Source organism: Peromyscus leucopus, chromosome 23, assembly GCF_004664715.2.
Source record: "Peromyscus leucopus breed LL Stock chromosome 23, UCI_PerLeu_2.1, whole genome shotgun sequence".
Lineage (NCBI taxonomy): Eukaryota > Metazoa > Chordata > Mammalia > Rodentia > Cricetidae > Peromyscus > Peromyscus leucopus.
This window is the reverse complement of record NC_051082.1, coordinates 4,811,630-4,830,153: the sequence shown is the minus strand read 5'-3', so window position 1 is coordinate 4,830,153 and position 18,524 is coordinate 4,811,630. Positions and strand designations below refer to the sequence as shown.

At 53.3% G+C, this 18,524-nt stretch overlaps 1 protein-coding gene across 1 annotated transcript in view; it reads right to left on the bottom strand.

Annotated features, from left to right (window-relative positions):
• Myo1h (myosin IH) overlaps window positions 1-18,524 on the bottom strand; it is a 45,596-nt gene that overhangs the window by 6,198 nt on the left and 20,874 nt on the right. The window contains exons 14-22 of the mRNA XM_028854765.2: window positions 17,918-18,016; window positions 13,438-13,474; window positions 11,650-11,730; window positions 10,405-10,510; window positions 9,277-9,394; window positions 6,740-6,853; window positions 5,064-5,140; window positions 3,834-3,902; window positions 386-470 (exon numbers count right to left, since the gene is read on the bottom strand). Of these exons, the coding sequence (XP_028710598.1) occupies window positions 386-470; window positions 3,834-3,902; window positions 5,064-5,140; window positions 6,740-6,853; window positions 9,277-9,394; window positions 10,405-10,510; window positions 11,650-11,730; window positions 13,438-13,474; window positions 17,918-18,016 (786 nt within the window). The remainder of the gene's footprint in view (window positions 1-385; window positions 471-3,833; window positions 3,903-5,063; window positions 5,141-6,739; window positions 6,854-9,276; window positions 9,395-10,404; window positions 10,511-11,649; window positions 11,731-13,437; window positions 13,475-17,917; window positions 18,017-18,524) is intronic.

Sequence of the window (18,524 nt, the reverse complement as noted above, 5' to 3'; positions counted from 1 at the left end):
TCTGTACAAACCAAAACCACAGCTGGAGAGATGGCTAAGTGCACTTGGTGCTCAGTCACAGGGCTGAAGTTCGGATCCCAGCACCCACAGCAGGCGGCTCACAGACACCTCTCACTCCAGCTCCAGAGAGCCAGGGCTCTCTCCTGGCATGCACTCACACCATTTACACACACACCCCTGCCCTTAAAAACACTCACAGAAAGCCAGGCGGTGGCGGCGCACCCCTTTAATCCCAGTACTGGGAGGCAGAGGCAGGAGGATCTCTGAGTTCCAGGACAGCCAGGGCTACACAGAGAAATCCTGTCTCGAAAAACAAAACCCACAGCAACCCCACGGAGCCCATGACCACTGCAGCGTGCTGGTCCCCGTCACGCTGAGACCTTACCTCCGTATGATCTGCACAGCCCACCTCCTCCTCTTGATCTCCCTGCGAGCCAGGGCGCCGCGCCAGTGGGCTTCTAACTTGGTGGCTGAAAGAGAGTCCACTGCTGCCATTAGAAGGTGGGACGATCTTGCAGAAATATGGAAGGCTTTTCCAGAAGGATCCATCCGCTCAGCACATGTCTGCCCACCTGAGGGCTCTGCGGGGCCCAGAGGTGCAAAGTGGGGTGCACCCCGTCATTTCACGCCTGCTGCTCAGAGCAGGGTGACGACAGAGGCTGAGAGAACCTTTGTGGAAGCAGAAAGTTCCAGGAGGGACGGTCCTGGGGTTCCTGCCGGGGACTACGGACTAGTCTTAGCCCTGTGTTTAGTTTCTCGAACCCAGCGCCGACTTTCAATTGCCACATTCAAAGATGGATTCATAAACAAACAGGGACATGAAAAATTAGGGCCTGGCTTGTCTCTGTATTTTAATATTTTTTTTTCTTTGCGTATGTGTGTGTGTGTGTCTAGATTTTCAAAATGCCTTTCTTCCCCGGGTCAGCAGAGTTTCTATTGGAGGTAACATTCCAGCACTCGGGGCCCAGGGCTGGCAGACCGTGATCTAAAGACCAGCTGCCCATTCCTATAAAGTTTTACTGTGATGTACAGTTAAATCTGCTCATTTGCATACTGCCTAGAGCAGTTCTGAGTCAGCGGCAGCAGAGCTGAGTAACTGTGGAGACTGTACGACCCACAGATCGGAAATATTCCTGGCTCCCACAAGCACACATGAGCTCAAGCACCTGACACATTATTCACATGTAAAATTATTGTTGGAGGTTTTTTGCTCTTTTAGGGGGGGGGGAGCCCGCCATCCAGCTACCAAATAAATCACACACGGAGGCTTATTCTTACTTATGAATGCCCAGCCTTAGCTTGGCTTAGTTTCTAGCCAGCTTTCCTTAACTTATTCTGTCTACCTTTTCCCTCTGGGCTTTTCCCATTCTCTTACTTCTGTAAATCTTGCTCTTACTCCATGGCTTGCTATGTAGCTGGGAGGCTGGCCCCTGGGTGGCTGCTAGACCTTCCATCTCTTCTCCCAGTTTTCTCCCTCTATGTATTCTCTCTGCGTGCCAGCCCAGCCTATCCTTTCTCCTGCCTTGCTATTGGCCAGTTCTCTATTAGACCATCAGGTGTTCTAGACAGGCACAGTAACACAGTTTCACAGAGGTAAACAAATGCAACATAATGATAACACACTTTAAAATGTTCTACTACATAAAATCTGTGCATGGAACAAGTATAGGCCATATGCCATGATTGCAAAATTAGGTCCAAGCCAGCCCCAGACAAGGGTGTGAGGATGGGGTGGCAGAGGGGAGGGTGTGGAGATGAAGTGGGCAGAGGGGGGGTGGGGGGGGGGGAGGGGGAGGGGTAGAGAGGGGGTGGGCAGAGGGGAGGGTATGAGGATGGGGTGGGCAGAGGGGAGGGTGTAGAGATGGGGTGGGCAGAGGGGAGGGGTGAGGAGGGGTGGGCAGAGGGGAGGGTGGGAGTGGGGTGGGGAGGGGAGGGTGGAGGATGGGGGGGCAGAGGGGGGTGTAGAGATGGGGGGACAGAGGGAGGGTGTGGAGATGGAGTGGGCAGAGGGGAGGGTGTGGAGATGGGGTGGGCAGAGGGGGGGTGAGTGGGGGGAGGGGAGGGTGTGAGGATGGGGTGGGCAGAGGGAGGGTGTGAGGATGGGTGGGCAGAGGGGAGGGTATGAGGATGGGGTGGGCAGAGGGAGGGTGTGGAGATGGAGTGGGCAGAGGGAGGGTGTGAGGATGGGGTGGGCAGAGGGAGGGTGTGAGGATGGAGTGGCAGAGGGGAGGGTGTGGAGATGGGGTGGGCAGAGGGGAGGGTGTGAGGACGGGTGGGCAGAGGGGAGGGTGTGAGGATGGGGTGGGCAGAGGGGAGGGTGTGGAGATGGAGTGGCAGAGGGAGGGTGTAGAGATGGGGTGGGCAGAGGGAGGTGTGAGATGGGTGGGCAGAGGGGAGGGTGTGAGGATGGGGTGGGCAGAGGGGAGGGTGTGGAGATGGAGTGGCAGAGGGAGGGTGTGAGGACGGGGGGGGAGGGGAGGGTGTGAGGACGGGGTGGGGAGGGGAGGGTGTGAGGACGGGGTGGGCAGAGGGGAGGGTGTGGAGATGAGTGGCAGAGGGAGGGTGTGAGATGGGGTGGCAGAGAGGGTGTGAGGACGGTGGGCAGAGGGGAGGGTGTGGAGATGAAGTGGGCAGAGGGAGGGTGTGGAGATGAAGTGGGCAGGAGGGGAGGGTGTGGAGATGAAGTGGGCAGAGGGGAGGGTGTGAGGATGGGTGGGCAGAGGGGAGGGTGTGGAGATGGGGTGGCAGAGGGAGGGTGTGAGGATGGGTGGCAGAGGGGAGGGTGTGGAGATGGGGTGGCAGAGGGGAGGGTGTGAGGATGGGGTGGCAGAGGGGAGGGTGTGGAGATGAAGTGGGCAGAGGGGAGGGTGTGGAGATGAAGTGGGCAGAGGGGAGGGTGTGGAGATGGGTGGCAGAGGGGAGGGTGTGAGGATGGGGTGGGCAGAGGGGAGGGTGTGGAGATGAAGTGGGCAGAGGGGAGGGTGTGGAGATGAAGTGGGCAGAGGGGAGGGTGTGGAGATGGAGTGGGCAGAGGGGAGGGTGTGAGGATGGGTGGGCAGAGGGAGGGTGTGAGGATGGGGTGGCAGAGGGGAGGGTGTGAGGATGGGGTGGGCAGAGGGGAGGGTATGGAGATGAAGTGGGCAGAGGGGAGGGTGTGGAGATGAAGTGGCAGAGGGGAGGGTGTGAGGATGGGGTGGGCAGAGGGGAGGGTGTGAGGACGGGGTGGGCAGAGGGGAGGGTGTGAGGATGGGGTGGGCAGAGGGGAGGGTGTGAGGACGGGGTGGGCAGAGGGGAGGGTGTGAGGATGGGGTGGGCAGAGGGGGAGGGTGTGGAGATGGAGTGGGCAGAGGGGAGGGTGTGAGGACGGGGTGGGCAGAGGGGAGGTTGTGAGGATGGGGTGGGCAGAGGGGAGGGTGTGGAGATGTAGTGGCAGAGGGGAGGGTGTAGAGATGGGGTGGGCAGAGGGGAGGGTGTGAGGATGGGGTGGGCAGAGGGGAGGGTGTGAGGATGGGGTGGGCAGAGGGGAGGGTGTGAGGATGGGGTGGGCAGAGGGGAGGGTGTGAGGACGGGGTGGGCAGAGGGGAGGGTGTGAGGATGGGGTGGGCAGAGGGGAGGGTGTGGAGATGGAGTGGGCAGAGGGGAGGGTGTGAGGACGGGGTGGGCAGAGGGAGGTTGTGAGGATGGGTGGGCAGAGGGGAGGGTGTGAGGATGGGGTGGGCAGAGGGGAGGGTGTGAGGACGGGTGGGCAGGGGAGGTGAGACGGTGGCAGGGAGGGTGTAAGGATGGGGTGGGCAGGGGAAGGCTCGTCCCCCACTTTTCTGCCCAGTCCTCACCTGCTTGTCTCTTCCTCACATATTCCCTCCTTCGAAGGCAGCCTTTGTATGTGGCTTGGATTCTTGAAACTTAAAATAAAACACAAGTTTTGGTGAATCGGCTTCTGTGATTGTGATCATGATTTCCAGAAGCAGGAAGGACCGACCCCCAGAGCCTGCAGTGAGCCGTTCTGGGTGCTGAGTGTGGGAAAGACAGGAGCAGCTGGGTCCCCTGGGCCTGGCTCCCCTATGGTTCTCTTTCCTTCCACGGGGTGAGGAAGAGGCGCAGGGTCACAGTGCCCAGTTGATCACAAGAGGGGAAGGACATCGGCACATCTCAAAAGGAAGCACGCAGGCTCAGGTACAGATGTCTAGCAGCCTCAAGAGGACACCACACTGAGCAGTGGGAACCCCAGGACACCCCTCAGCTCTAGCCCTCATCACCCTCTCCACATAGTGAAAGATCCCACCAGAGGCCAAGTTCACGGAGAGCCTTGCACACCAGCACAGTGCAGCCTCTAGGAAGTGGCTGATCCAAAGCCCTGGAGCCTGGCTAAGCCAGGGCCGGCATCTCAGCCAGGTGGGTGGCCGTGAGTACCTGCTGCTGCAGGAGTCGCTCAGTGGTAGCATGTGTAACGGTCAAACCTTGAAACCAGACTGGCCCACGTTCAAGCCCGGCTCTGCTGCAGACCGGCCATGTGATATTCAGCAGCTTGCCGGTGTCTCTGTCTCGTGAAGTGGGAGCAGCAGAGTCTACCCACGGGCTCGGTCTGGGAATACGGCTGTTGGACTTGGTGCACATGGCACAGAGCAAGGACCCCAGCTGCTTGGTGTGCACAGTGCTCAGGCCACCTTAGATTCCCAGTGAGAGAAGCACCCGGTCCCCCATCCCACTCCTGCCATTTGCCATTCACAAAAACACCCTGGCTGTGGGCTTTGAAGGCATGCCTGTTGCCATCAGATGCATAAAAGAAGTTGTGAAGCCTGGACTGAGGGGGGTGAGTCTCCCGTGACTTTACAATCTATGATGCAATCATAGAACGAGACACCCTGGACATGTAACACGTCTACACCTGCCCTCGGAGCCCAGCAGTCCAGAGGCATCCCATCATAATCCCGTAACCCCACGCCTTATCCCTAGTTCTTAAGTGAGGTCTTTGAACACATCAGACACCCATGTTCCAGGTTTCTCTTCCCCCTCTCCCGGGTTAAGCTTGTTCGTTTCTCTTGAAAGCGGGACAAAAGTCATACCTAGTTGATGTTTACTAAATTCAAAGGCATCTTCGGTAGCAAACAGGGTTCTGGGGAAGCGAATGAATATTTTGGTTCTAGCAAAAGCAAAAAGAAACATGCAAAAATTATTGATTGGTCAGTTGCCCCCCCCCACATGGTTGGGGAGTGCCCCGCCCTCCCAGTGCACATCCAATCAGAGCTCTAGAAGGTGACTGTGGGGCGTGGCCGTTCCTCGCATGTCATTAAAGTAGGGGTGGAGGGGAGACAGTAGGTTAGAGGAGGTCCGAAATCCAGGTCAGTGTCCTTTATAAGAGCTAGAAAAGGACACAGAACCAGCAGGCAGGTGTGGTGCCATCGGCTAAGGAAGGCCAGGAGCCTGCTGGAGCTTCCAGACGTGGCAAAGGCCCTCCAGACGGAGCCTGGCCTGCCCATGCCCTGATAGTGGACCCTGAGCTCTGAGAGAATGCATTTCTGCTCTGGTGACTTTTTATTAATTTACTTACTTACTTTATTTATTTATTTATTTTGGTTTTGTGAGACAGGGTTTCTCTGTGTAGCTTTGGAGCCTGTCCTAGAATTCACTCTGTAGGCCAGGCTGGCCTTGAACTCACAGAGATCCTCCTGCCTCTGCCTCCCGAGTGCTGGGGTTAAAGGCATGCACTGGTGATTTTTTATGTAGCCCTAGAGAGGGACTCCACCATGCTACCTGAGGTTGCTTACAGTTATGCTTCTGGGCCTTCAGGAGGGATGATAAGGGCACCTCCTACACAGTGCCTCGTGCTGGAGACGTCCCAGAGCAGCCACTGGAGGGGGGCACAGCACACCATGCCCCATGATGCCAATTCCAGGGTTATAGAACAGGATAGATGTGTGTGGCCCCCTCAGGGATGTGGATGGATGGATTAGTGAAACAGAGAGAGATGCCAGCTGGGCTGGAGCTGGCAGATAGCTCGCTGGTAGATCCAGGGGCAGGGATCCCTGAAGCGGGCAGGACCCTGCTGTGTAAGAACTGGGCCTCTTGAGGCTTGAACACAGTTCTTTGCAGCCACACTAGCTGTGGCCAGAGTGACTAACAGTACAGACCCAAGCCATCCTGGCTAATCTGAGTGAGTGCCCAAAAGTGTTCCACACATGGGGAAGATCTCTGCTCCAGACACTGGATCCTAGAGTGGTACCCGGCGTTCTAGAATGCCATTCTGGGATGTCAAGAGTGAAGCAAGATGAAGTCAGCTCTCTGGGAGATGCTGAGCCGCGAGAGAAGCTTGGCCAGCACAGGCAGGGCCCGACCCTGCCCCCTCTTTACTTCATGGGCAGAGGCTCCACCCGGCAGTGGAGCCAGGCTTACAACACCTGACTTCTTTTCGACCACTGATTCTCACTGGAACCGCTCAGCTACAGTTAAACTTAGTGGGTAGCAGAACTGGCTTGCAAACAGTCTCAAAAAAAAAAAAAACATGAGACAATACCAGGCCATATCCGACTCTTTGACTGTGTGCAGCCATGGACTCCTGTGAAGGAGAATTTTTAAGAATTTTTTTTTCCATTTCAATGGAGCAGTTCTCGGTGAAAACTTTGTAGGATGATAGCACTGTATCTCCATGTCAAAGGCTGGACATGCCTGTTCCGTGCAGATCAGCACATGGAATCTGTTGAGTACAGGGGAGAGACAGTTTGGGGGTCTCCTGGCCACTTACTTTCCTAGCTTGTAGTCCTGAGGTTGGTAGCCGATATACTTGATCAGGCGCTCGACGCCCTCTCCTGGGGGTCCGTGCCAATGTGGCCAGGTGTCTGGGCACAAAGACTTGTACCTGCCGGGAATGGAGGAGGACATACCGAAGCCATCAGGACACCCTGCCCTGTCCTCCACAACACCCCCCCCCAGAGGTATCCTGGACCCCTTTGTAGTGTGTATCAGCCACTCAGAGAGCAATTGCCTCAGCAATGCATATAGGGCGTGAAAGAAATGAGGAAGTGTTTCTCCCAGCAGAGCCATCGCTGGGCCCTCGGCCAGATGACTCAGTCCCACTCCTATGTATATATCCAAGAGCTGCACCCATGTCCACATAGCCTTGTACAGCATTGTTCATAACAGCCCAAAGTGGGGCAGCCTCGCTGTGTATCAGTGGATGGCTGGACAGACAACAGATGTACTCACACACGGGGAATAAAACCGCCATGCTTGGGACTCGAGGATTTCATGTGAGTTGGTGTGTGTGAGTGTGTACACAAGCACGTTTACATGTGTGTGGGCACAAGAGGGCATGGGCATGTATGCACTGTGTGTGTGTGAGTGTGCGTGTGCCCACATGTGTGTAGGCCAGACGCTGGGTGTCTTTCTGTTTCTCTTCACTGTTCACTGAGGCAGAGGCTCTCATTGAACTCACAGTCTGCTGAGTTGGATAGCCAGCTTGCTGTGGGAATCCCGTCTCTGGCTCCTGAGTGCTGGGGTTCCGAGTGGACTGTTAAACCTGCCTAGCATTTATGTGGGTGCATGCTGGGGATCAGAGCTCTGGTCCTCACACCTGTGCAGTGCTGTGGGCCGCAAGAATGTGTAATAGAGATTCAGCTGTGCATAATAAAGCTACACCTAGAAAGCTCAAGGAATCCTTCTAGAGGGAAGCCATATATCAAGGAATATTTAGTGTTAGCCAGCTTTTTATATTCAGCTGCTTCTTGCTATGACTTTCTTGTGTGCTCATATACTACTAGGCCACAGCAGCAAACAGTGTAAGCTTCTCAGACCTAGCTGCTCATCTGAACTAGGTACACCCTTATTAGACAATGCCTATCTCCTAAGCCTAGGAGACAGGCAGATGTGCAGATGCATAGCTTTGTTTCTTGTGCAAATGAAGCTCAGACCTTCCTTCCCCAGACAGGCCAAATGGCATTCCAGAGCAACTGACTCAGAACAAAAGAGTTTTTTGCATAACGAGGTGTAGTAAAGTCTGGGGCAGGATTCCTGACTGGGGGGGGGGGCATTAGGGTTAGAGTCGCATGGCAGGAGAAGAAGGAACAAGGCAGAACTTTTGGAGAGAGGAGGGGTCAGGTCAGGAGAGTAGGAGAGGAAGGAACAGAGGACGAAAGAGACATCGATAGCCGAAGAGCTCAGTTAGGGCTATGAGAGGACAGGAAAAGGAGGGACAGAGAGGAGCTGAGTGTGAGGATGGAACTGAAGCTGTGTAGATACAATTTTGTCTTAGAGAAATAAAGTAAACGGATGAAAGAACACAGTGTACACAGATTTCTTTCCCTCAGAATACCCCACGCCCGCCATAGCGTCTTCCCCAGGACCCTGTGAGAAATCTTCTCCAGGCAGGCCCCTGGGAAAATTTCAGTAGTGCAGCAAGCACGTTCTCCCCTAGGCCATCTCCTCAGCCCGCCCTCCCCAAGATACGCAGATGAGGAGGCATGGCGGAAACAGAGAGGATGAGGCAGAAATGTCAGGCCTGTGTTGAGGATGTGGTGGGCAGTGGCTGTGACCTCCCAACTTCTTCCCCTGCTGCCAGATTAAGAAAAACAGGTTGAGTACTGGAGACAGGCAGACAGCAAGCAGTGGCGGCACAGCTGGGGACCACAGGGAAAGGATGGCAGGAAATGCTCTGGTTGGCCCTACGGTGCTTCAACTCAGAAGAAGCCTCATAATGCATGGGCTGAATGTTCTGGAACAGCCAACAGTGCAAGCGTTTCGACTTAGACAAAAAACGGCCGCTTTGGGATTCCCACCCCAAGAGTGCATTGCCGTCATTGTGGAGCGGTCATGTGCTGCCAATCACCAAAGCCACGGTGGGTGTGGCACTGATAAACACTTGACATGTGAACTCCTGTTGTGGGAAAGGGTCACAGCTGTGAGGTCCGGGAGCATCCTGACCTGTCCGGGTGTCTCGAACCCTCTTCTTCCACGGCACCTTCGCCATTGTGCCCACTGCCCTTCCCAGCCCAGCACATGGGCACTAGCACTTAGAGGGCTGGATAGTGCACCCTGGGTGCCCAGCAGGTCTGTGTGCCCAGACTCTCCCCCAGACTGCAGGAGGTCGAGTTAGGGCTTAGAGAGCTCAATGGAAGAGGAGAAACCGGGCCCCGGTTTTACAGCAGAACAAATGTGAAGTGTCCTTTTTATTTCACAGCTCTCACGCTTCAGATCTGACCCCAGCTCCCTGGGGAATGCCATCTGATCGGCCACACCGTCTCCGGGAGACCAGCTCCAAGGGCCGGGGCTCAAAGCGAGCCTCACCTTTGCAGGAAATGCTCATACTTGCGCCTGTAGGCGAAGCCCGCCCTCCGCACACGCAGATGCTCCATTAGCCCCAAGTACTTGATCTGATGGCTGATGAGGAAGTCGTCGAACTTGCCTTTGGAGAAAGAAGAGAAGAGTGACGGGAAAGCTCCCTCAGCAGAACTAACGCAAGGCTCCAGGCTGCTGGCTCCAGGCTGGGTCTAGCCCAGGAACCTGTTATCAGGCCTCAGCTGTGTGTCTTAGGTGGAGGGGGTTGGTAGGCAATTCTAGTTTCTCCTGATAACACCACCCCAAAGTTTGCTAACGCAGCCCGGAATCTCACGTGGCAACAACTGTCTGAAGGTGACTGTGGTCACCTCTCTAGGGAGGACACATTCCAGGCCCCGTCACCTTACGCATCTTCCATTCACGAGCGCACCAGCTGCCAGGGCTCTGCATGGAGAGCTTAGACAGTGCCCGGCAGTCACAGACCATTGTGGACGGTTGTTCACGGTCGCAGAGAACTCTGCTGCCATCTGCCACCTTGGACACCTGCCCGGCATCACCAGGCTCTGAGCGGCGCTCGCTTCCTCTGGACCATCAGGGACGCCCTTCTCAATATATCTATCATCTACTGTTCTTTTTTCTTTTCTACTATGTTAATATCTTCTTTTTCTTTCTTCCGATACACATAAACACACACACACACACACACACACACACACACAGCACACACACACACACACGTAGGTGAGAGGACAACCTCAAGTGTTAGTCCTCACTTCCTGTCCTGTTTCAGATAGGATCTCATTTGCTCTGTGCACTGGGACACCAGGCTAGCCCACGAGCTTCCATGGATTCCATCCCAGCCTCCCACCCCATCTCTCCATGGGAGCACTGCCATTACAGACACGGATCACCATGTCTGGCTTTAGGTGGGTGCTGGGGATTTGAACTCAGATCCTCACACTTGCAAGGCAAGTGCTTCACCCCCTGAGCCCTATCCCGGCCTCCTTCTATGGTTTGAGAAGGACAAGAGTTCATGTTCAGGGAGGAGGCTGTGGTGGCTGAGGCTCTTTACCCATGCCCCCGCCCCAACCGCTTTGCTCCTCCGTCCGAGCTCTGGGCTCAGGGATCAGGACTCACTGGGTTCCTTCCTCTCGTTGGGCTTGATGCAGCGGATATACGAAGGCTCCTTGGAGATGAGAAGTTCCAGGAGGCTGCTCAGGCTGTTCTTAAACTGCGTCCCCACCTGTGTGGTGAGAACACACGGAGTACACACCCTGCTTCTGGCTGAACTCTGGAGACAGAGCACGGTGCGAGGCTCCAGCCCCCAGGCCTGAACTCGGCCTGTTAGTTTTGCCCACGAACTGGAGGCTGTAGATGTCTTGTTCTGGGAAGGTCAGTTCCCATTGCTGGGGGACTTGCCAGACAAGAGCCACTGGCTTTTAAGGGACATGAAGATTTTCCTAACTAAGAGAGAGTGGATGAAACACAGAAATGTGGAGAGAGAGAGGCTGGGGATGTTGCTCAGGGAGAGGGCTGTGCCTGGGAAGCTAGGTTCCCTGCTCAGGCGAGCATCCACCCGGCCTCCTCACCCAGGAGTATAGCCACAGTGTAATGACTGGGGTCTGAGATGTCCCTCAGAGACCCATGTCCTGGAGCCGTGGGTCCTGTGCAGCAGCTTTGACAGTGATTGGAGGTCTCCAGCTTCACTGAGAGACAGATTCGAGAACTCATGGGTGCAGGGGTTGGTGGGGTCGTTAGGAGGAGCATGGGTTCTTTAAAAGGCGGGGCCTCGTCAGAGGAAATAAGTTACTGAAGTTGTCTTTTGAAGGATACATTTCCCCCAATCCCTTGTGTGTGCTGCACACACCTTCTCTGCCGTGGTGTGCCATGCCACCCACGACAAGAGGCCATGGGAGCGCAATCTCCAAAGACAGGAACCGAATCAACTTTTAAGCTGTTTTCCTCAAGGATTTTGTCACAGTGTGGGGAAAGCTGACTCACAAACGAGGACACCTCACAGAGCCAGCCACCATTGGGTCCAGTCCCCTGTCTCCTCCCCCAGGTCTCCTAGTCCCTTTTTTCTCTGGTGATATTTTCTCACATTCTCTCCCTCCCAGACTGTGAGCCCCTTGAGGGCAGGGAACCCCCAGCCTGGCACAGTGCGTGTCTGCAATGGGATGAACTGATACAAAGCCTAACATACACACACACACACACACACACACACACACACACACACACACACACACACACACGTTCTGTAGTTATCTATTAACAGACTGGGGAGAGGGGTGGCTTCAGAGGGGCAGATATGGAGTGGTCACTGTCCCCTGTGACTTTTGTTCCCTTGCCAAATTCACACCAGCCTCTCTCTGGGCTCACCGTGGGTGGCCGCCTCCGGTTTTCAAGCTCGGCCACCAGGAAACACTCCCTCAGGATGCTGTTCTTGGACCCACACAGCACCTGTGTGAAGAGGACCAGCATTGAGCTCGCTGCTCTGGGAATCGCTAGAGGCCAGGAGACGGCAGAGCCACCTGCTCGTGGGCTCTTGGAGACATTCCTCGATATAATAGTGTAGCTAGAGTTTTCCTGCCTTGCCCACAGTCAGGACAAATCTTTGTCACCCGCCAGTCCCACAGCCACTCAGACCCAACCAAGTAAACACAGAGACTTATATTGCTTACAAACTGTATGGCTGTGGCAGTCTTCTTGTTAACTGTTCTTATAGCTTAAATTAATCCATTTCCATAAATCTATACCTTGCCATGTAGCTAGTGGCTTACCAGCATCTTCACATGCTTCTTATCCTGGCGGTGGCTGGCAGTGACTCCTTCCACCTTCCTGTTCTTTCTTTTCTCCTCTCTGTTAGTCCCGCCTATACTTCCTGCCTAGCCACTGGCCAGTCAGTGTTTTATTTATTGACCAATCAGAGCAACTTGACATACAGACCATCCCCCGGCACAGCCAAGTGCAGACCATCTCAGACACCTGCACTCAGGCCCGTGGTCCTATCATCCCCCATGCGGACATGCTGGGTAAAGCCACGAGGAACCCGAGAACGGGCTCCCACAGGACATACAGAACATCCCACAGCATAATAGAGTGGGAAGGACAAATGGGAAAGGGGCTGGGGCTGGAGGCAGGCTTGCCTCCGTCGTGAGACCCTGGATTCCACACTCGACATCGCCAAAGAGCACACTAGGATCTGGTGTTCAGATGCTGCAGCCCTTGCCTGTGGACTTGCAGATGTATCTAGTTTTCTCTGACATGATGATGCCAGAGTTGTCCCCAGCCCAGCTTAGTGCTGTGGGACCAACCAACCTACGACAATCAGTAAGAGGGGGGAGTGAGGGACCGCCAAGGTGCAGTGCACTGCAGTGCAGGGGGAGGAAACGGGGTGGGGGACACGCAGCCTGGCCTCAGCCGTCTGGAGGGGGTGCGGACGGGACTCAGAAACCAGCAGATGCTGGCTTTCAGGGGACAGACGTGGTGGCATCAAGCCAAACACTAGGCTTTGCGTTATCTGGTCCTGCTCCATCAGTTTTCGAAATCATCTGTTATAAGGAAAGTGCACGTCCCTTCTATTCTTGTTTGCAGATGGTACCTGGTGCCTTGCACATGCTCAGTCCGAGCCCCAGCCTGTCTCTGGGTCCTGTCTTCCGCCTCTTCTCATCTTTGACTCTGTTTTTTTTTTTTTTTTTTCTTTTAGACAGTTTCACTAGATCGCTCAGGCTGGCTTTAAACTCAAGATCCTCCCATCTTCCTCTCCACCCCCTTGAGTGCTGGGGTTACTGGTGTGAGCCACCACATCTGGAAGAACTCCTTAATTTAATAAAATTAGGACTATGCAAAAAAAAAATGTGCTTGTATTTATCTAATAGAATATCACTCAGCCTTAAAACGGGAAATTCTCTGTTGGTTTTTTTAGACAGGGTCTGGTGTGGTCCTGGCTGGCTGAGGACTCCCTGTGTAGCTGAGGAGGACTTCAAACTCCTGGTCCTCTTACCCCTGCCTCCCAAGTGCTAGGGAGGATTACAGACTGCCTGTAGTCCCAGCTTAGGACATAAGGCATGGATAAGAAAGTTCCAGAAATCCAAGAGCTGCCATTGATTTCTATCACAGGCTAAGCCCTCACCATTAAAACTATGTGGGATGAAGATTCAAACTGACCTCCTTCAGATGTCTGTAAAGCAGGTCGTTGTTTTTTCTCCAAGAATCCTGTTTAAAAAAAAAAAAAGTCCTAGTCAATGCAATGCCACACTGACTGATCGCTAAGACACATCCTGATGGTGTCTGAGGTTGCATGGGGTTTCCCAGCCTTCTCAATACTGAGGCAGGGGCTGGGTCCCAGCAGTAAGCTGTGAGCTGTGCTGTGTGTTAAGCATGGAGCACCAACCACCCAGGGCTCAACTCATGCTGGGAGGACGTCCCCTAACTGTAACACATCACATCAGACAGAGCTAGACATCATGGGGGCACACACACCCCTGCACACTCTCAGATCCAGACATCATGGGGAACACTCCCCTACATACCCCAGACAGAGCCAGACATCGTGGGGGACACACCCCCTGCATACTCTCAGATCCAGATATCCTGGGGAACACTCCCCTACATACCCCCAGACAGAGCCAGACATCGTGGGGGACACACCCCCTGCATACTCTCAGATCCAGACATCCTGGGGAACACTCCCCTACATACCCCCAGACAGAGCCAGACATAGTGGGGGACACACCCCCTGCATACTCTCAGATCCAGATATCCTGGGGACATTCCCCTACATACCTCCAGACAGGCATTCTGGGGAGACACCCTCCCTATATAATTCTAGAGTGCCAGATGCTCTAGGGAACAACTTCCCAGGCTGAGAGCCAGGTCCTCAGAGGGAATTTACAGCAGGCTGGTGTGTGATGTGTGGCTCTGAGCCTAAGTGATCCAGTAGCAATGACCTGTGTATGCCCCACAGAAACAGAGGAGGGTACTGAGCCCCAGGGTGGCCAGCTTGAGACCATGTGACTTAGGAAAATCAACCCCACTGAGAAAGGCAAACACCAGTGGTGTCCTTTTCCATACCCTAGTTGGTTTTTTTGGATTCTGAGACAGAGTCCTACCATACAGCTCTAGCAGGCCTGGAACTTGCTACATAGACCAGGCTGTTCTCGAACTCACAGAGATCTGCCTGCCTCTGCCTCCTGAGTGCTGGGATTAAAGGTGTAAGTCATGATGTCAGGCTTTTCTCCCTTGATTTTTTTTTTTTAAAACTGGGTCTCATATAGCCCAGGTTGGCATCCAGCTTATTATATAGCTGAACCTCCTGCCCCTACCCAACAAGCTTTGAGATTATAGGCATTTATCAGCATGCCTGGTTCACACAGTGCTGAAGACTGAACCCAGAGCTTAACACATGCTAGGCCACTACTCTACCCACTGAGCCACACCTCCAGCCTAACATCTTAATTTGTATCATTCAAAAACTGGCCTTAAATGGTACACTTAAGAGTCAGGAGTCGTGACACAGGCCCTTTGATTCCAGCCTTCCACAGGCCAAGACAGGCAAATCCATGCAAGTTCCAGGCTATCTAGGATTATACAGTTAGATTGTGTCTTAAAACCAAACAAAAACCCTTCGTTGGTTTGTAGCTTACACAGAGACTGAACGATGTAAGTAAAACCAGCCACAAATGCTGTGCGTCAAAAGCCACATTGAAAATGCCTGGTAAGCAGCTTCTCCCATGGTGATTGTGAGTCCTCAAAATGGGCCTTTTTATTCTAGTAAAATGCAAGATTCACCACATTGTGGGACTCAGTGGGTGATGACTCCGGGTGACCCGAGTTTGGGATCCTCAGCACCCATGTAAAATCCAGGGGTGGTGGCACAAGCCTGTAATCCTAGGACTGAGTGGGCAGTGAGCTCCAGGGTCAGTGAGAGCTTGTCTTAAAAAACGAGGTGGAGGCTGGTTAAGGACCCCTGACGACTTCCTCCGGCCTCCACACGTGCACACACCCACACATGAACACATACACAAAAAGAGACCGCGGTAACTAAGTGCTCAGTTCAGCACCTTTAAGGCCACCCACGTAGCCATCACCACCTGGGACTTTGTAAACGTTCCAAGGCAAAAATCCTGTACCTGGAACTAGCCGATCCCCGGTCCATTGTGTCTCTGTGGAGTTGATTCCTGTAGACCCCTCACTTGAGAGGAATCATACTTTGGGACCGGCTTCTCCTTTGTATCTTGTTCCCAGTCAGACTCTCCCTCCTGTCTAAGGCTGAGCTAAGTTCCACTGCGTATCCATTGTGTTACATTGCTATTTGTCCTCTCCTGTGGCTTCCAGCTCCTGGCTATGGTGAATGCTGCTGCCTCAGATCTGGGTGGACAAATGCATCTGCACCGTGTTCCCCCAATTCTTTTACCCCTACACCCAGAATTGGTCAAAGCTCGCTTTTTCTTCTTCTTCTTCTTCTTCTTCTTCTTCTTCTTCTTCTTCTTCTTCTTCTTCTTCTTCTTCTTCTTCTTCTTCTTCTTATTCTTATTCTTATTCTTATTCTTATTCTTTTTTTTTTTTCTTGAAACAGGGTTCCTCTGTGTAGCCCTGCCTTTCCTGGAACTCGCTTTGGAGACCAGGCTGGCCTCGAACTCACAGAGATCCGCCTGCCTCTGCCTCCCGAGTTCTGGGATTAAAGGCATGCGCCACTACCACCCGGCTAAAGCTCGCTTTTAATAGACCCTGTAGCTCAGGCAGAACTAAGAAGTCCAGTGCAGTTCCTGGCGCGGAGACTCCAGGAGACACCGTGAACTGCTGTGAGCTCAGGGGGACCATGGCATTCCTCTCACCAAACCTGGGACCATGCCTGCCCCGGGGTAAACCCAGAGGATGTGGCCCAAGACTCTAGCGTTCGTCACACAGATGAAAATACACAACGCAGAGGAGCATGTGTTCCAGCCTTTGTGGGCAGATACTAAGGCCTCTCCAGAAGTACTGACAGGAAGTGTGGATCCTGATTGGGGGGGGGGGGTTAGGAGCAGAAAGTGACTTCCCTTCCGTCTGTGCGCCCTATACCATACGTAGCTGGTTTCTAGCCTCACAAGAGCGTCACTTTAATTCTGTAAACAAGATCAGGAGTCATCACAGAGCCAGCCTATTCTTTCAAAAAATGTTCTCGATACTACTTTACCTTTATTTAAGAAAGGAGAAAACTAAAAATGTATTCTGTTACTTTAAAAAGATTTGGTTTTTTGGGACAGGGTTTCTCTGTGTAGCCCTGGCTGTCCTGGAACACACTCTGTAGACCAGGCTGGCCTGGAACGCAGAGATCTGCCTGCCTCTGGGCAGTGCTGGGATTAAAGGCGTGCGCCACCACTGCCTGGCTTTTAAAAGATTCTTAGTGACAAACTTTTTGGTGCTTTGAAAGACACCATCGATAACGAGAAAGGTCAGTTCTCAGAACTGGGGAGAATATGGCAAATCTTTATCTGATAAAAGCTCCAGTGTCCAGAATATATAAAGAACGCTCGAGATTCAACAATACATTTTAATGAGCAAAGTATCTAAACAGGCATTTCTTCAAGGAAGATATGCAAATGACTGGTATGAGGAGTGTTTGGCATCAGCCACCTCTGGGAGAACCACAGGACAGGCCTTCACACCTGCCCAGAGTGCAGCTGGCAGAGCATTGTGGGTGCTGGGCAGAATGTGGAGAGGCTAGGGCCGTGGTGGTGAGGAGGCTCCTCAGAACACTGAGTAGGGCACTTCCTCACTATCTACCCAGGAAAACGAAAGCAAGCCAGGTTATCTCAGCTACTCCCGGAGCTGAGGTGGGAAGATGGCAAGTTCAAAGTCAGCCGGGGCAACTTAGTGAGACTGTCTCAAAATTCTAAAACTTTCCAGAAAGGATTGAGGGACTATCTCAGTGACAGGGCACCTACCTAATGTGCATGGGTCCTAGACTCAGTCTCTGGAACTGCTGGGGAATGGGAGTATACAGGCATGTTCTGTCAGTTTCACCATGTCTGGAAGGTTAAGCACCCTGAACGCTTTACCAAAAGATGAGCACAGACAGACTTACCCAGAGAAAGGAATATTACTCAGCAGTGAAAAAGAATGGCACCGTGATAGAACCTTGAAACATTGTACTAAATGAGGGAAGTCAGACTCCCAAAGACCACATGTGTGATTCTCCAGTCCATGACAGGAGAGGCTGTGGACTTAGAAAGTATATTACTTAATTCTCTAGTACTGTGGGGGAGGGACAGAGGGCATGGGAAAGGGTAGTGTGTCCAAAAGGAAATTGAGTGTACAGTTACCCAACTCTGGAATACACTAAAACCCTCAAGTTGCACACGTTAATGGATGAACTACATGGTGTATGAATACTTAGGTTTTAAAAATTGGTGGTTATATCTAAAATAATAAACAAAACAAGAAAAGCCTTTCATGTGGCATGCTTGAACGCAACACTAAGGAACTTTGGGGTGGCCGCAGATAGTATTTGGTGGAGGACTTGGTGACCGGTGTGCACAGTGGGGCTGTGACTCACAACCTCCGCCACTCACCTTTGGTACTGTAGGTGACCTCCGCCACTCACCTTTGGTACTGTAGGTGACCTCCTCCACTCACCTTTGGTACTGTAGGTGACCTCCGCCACTCACCTTTGGTACTGTAGGTGACCTCTCCCGCATAGTGCAGGAGGCGGAACTCCAGCCAGCCAATCCTCTTCCAGCCCTTTGGACCAGCCAGCTTCCTGCTGCAAGACACACACAAGCCACTGGACCCTTTCTCCGCCACCACCGTCACCGTGGCAAGAATGACAGAGAAATCCTGGGCCAGCTGCTCAGGGACATTGCCATCTGCTCTGAAGCTGACTCCATGGAGGCTCCCAGTGAGCCCTGCTCCCTGTGTCTGGCTGTGTATCAGTTCTCACACTTAGCGCCTCCTTTCACACCTAAGCTAGTGAGGAAGAAAAACACGCCTGTGAGAAACATTCAAGTTTGGTTTGTTTGGTTGTTTGGTTTTTCAAGACAGGGTTTCTCTGTGTAGTTTTGGCGCCTTTCCTGGATCTCACTCTGTAGCCCAGGCTGGCCTCGAACTCACAGAGATCCGCCTGGCTCTGCCTCCCGAGTGCTGGGATTAAAGGTGTGCACCACCACGCCAGCAAGTTTTGCTTTTTAAATAAAGTAACCTGGCGCTGGGGGCCTGACTCTGTGGAACGCTTGCCCGGCAAGCTCGAAGCCTTGGGCTCCCTCAACAACAAT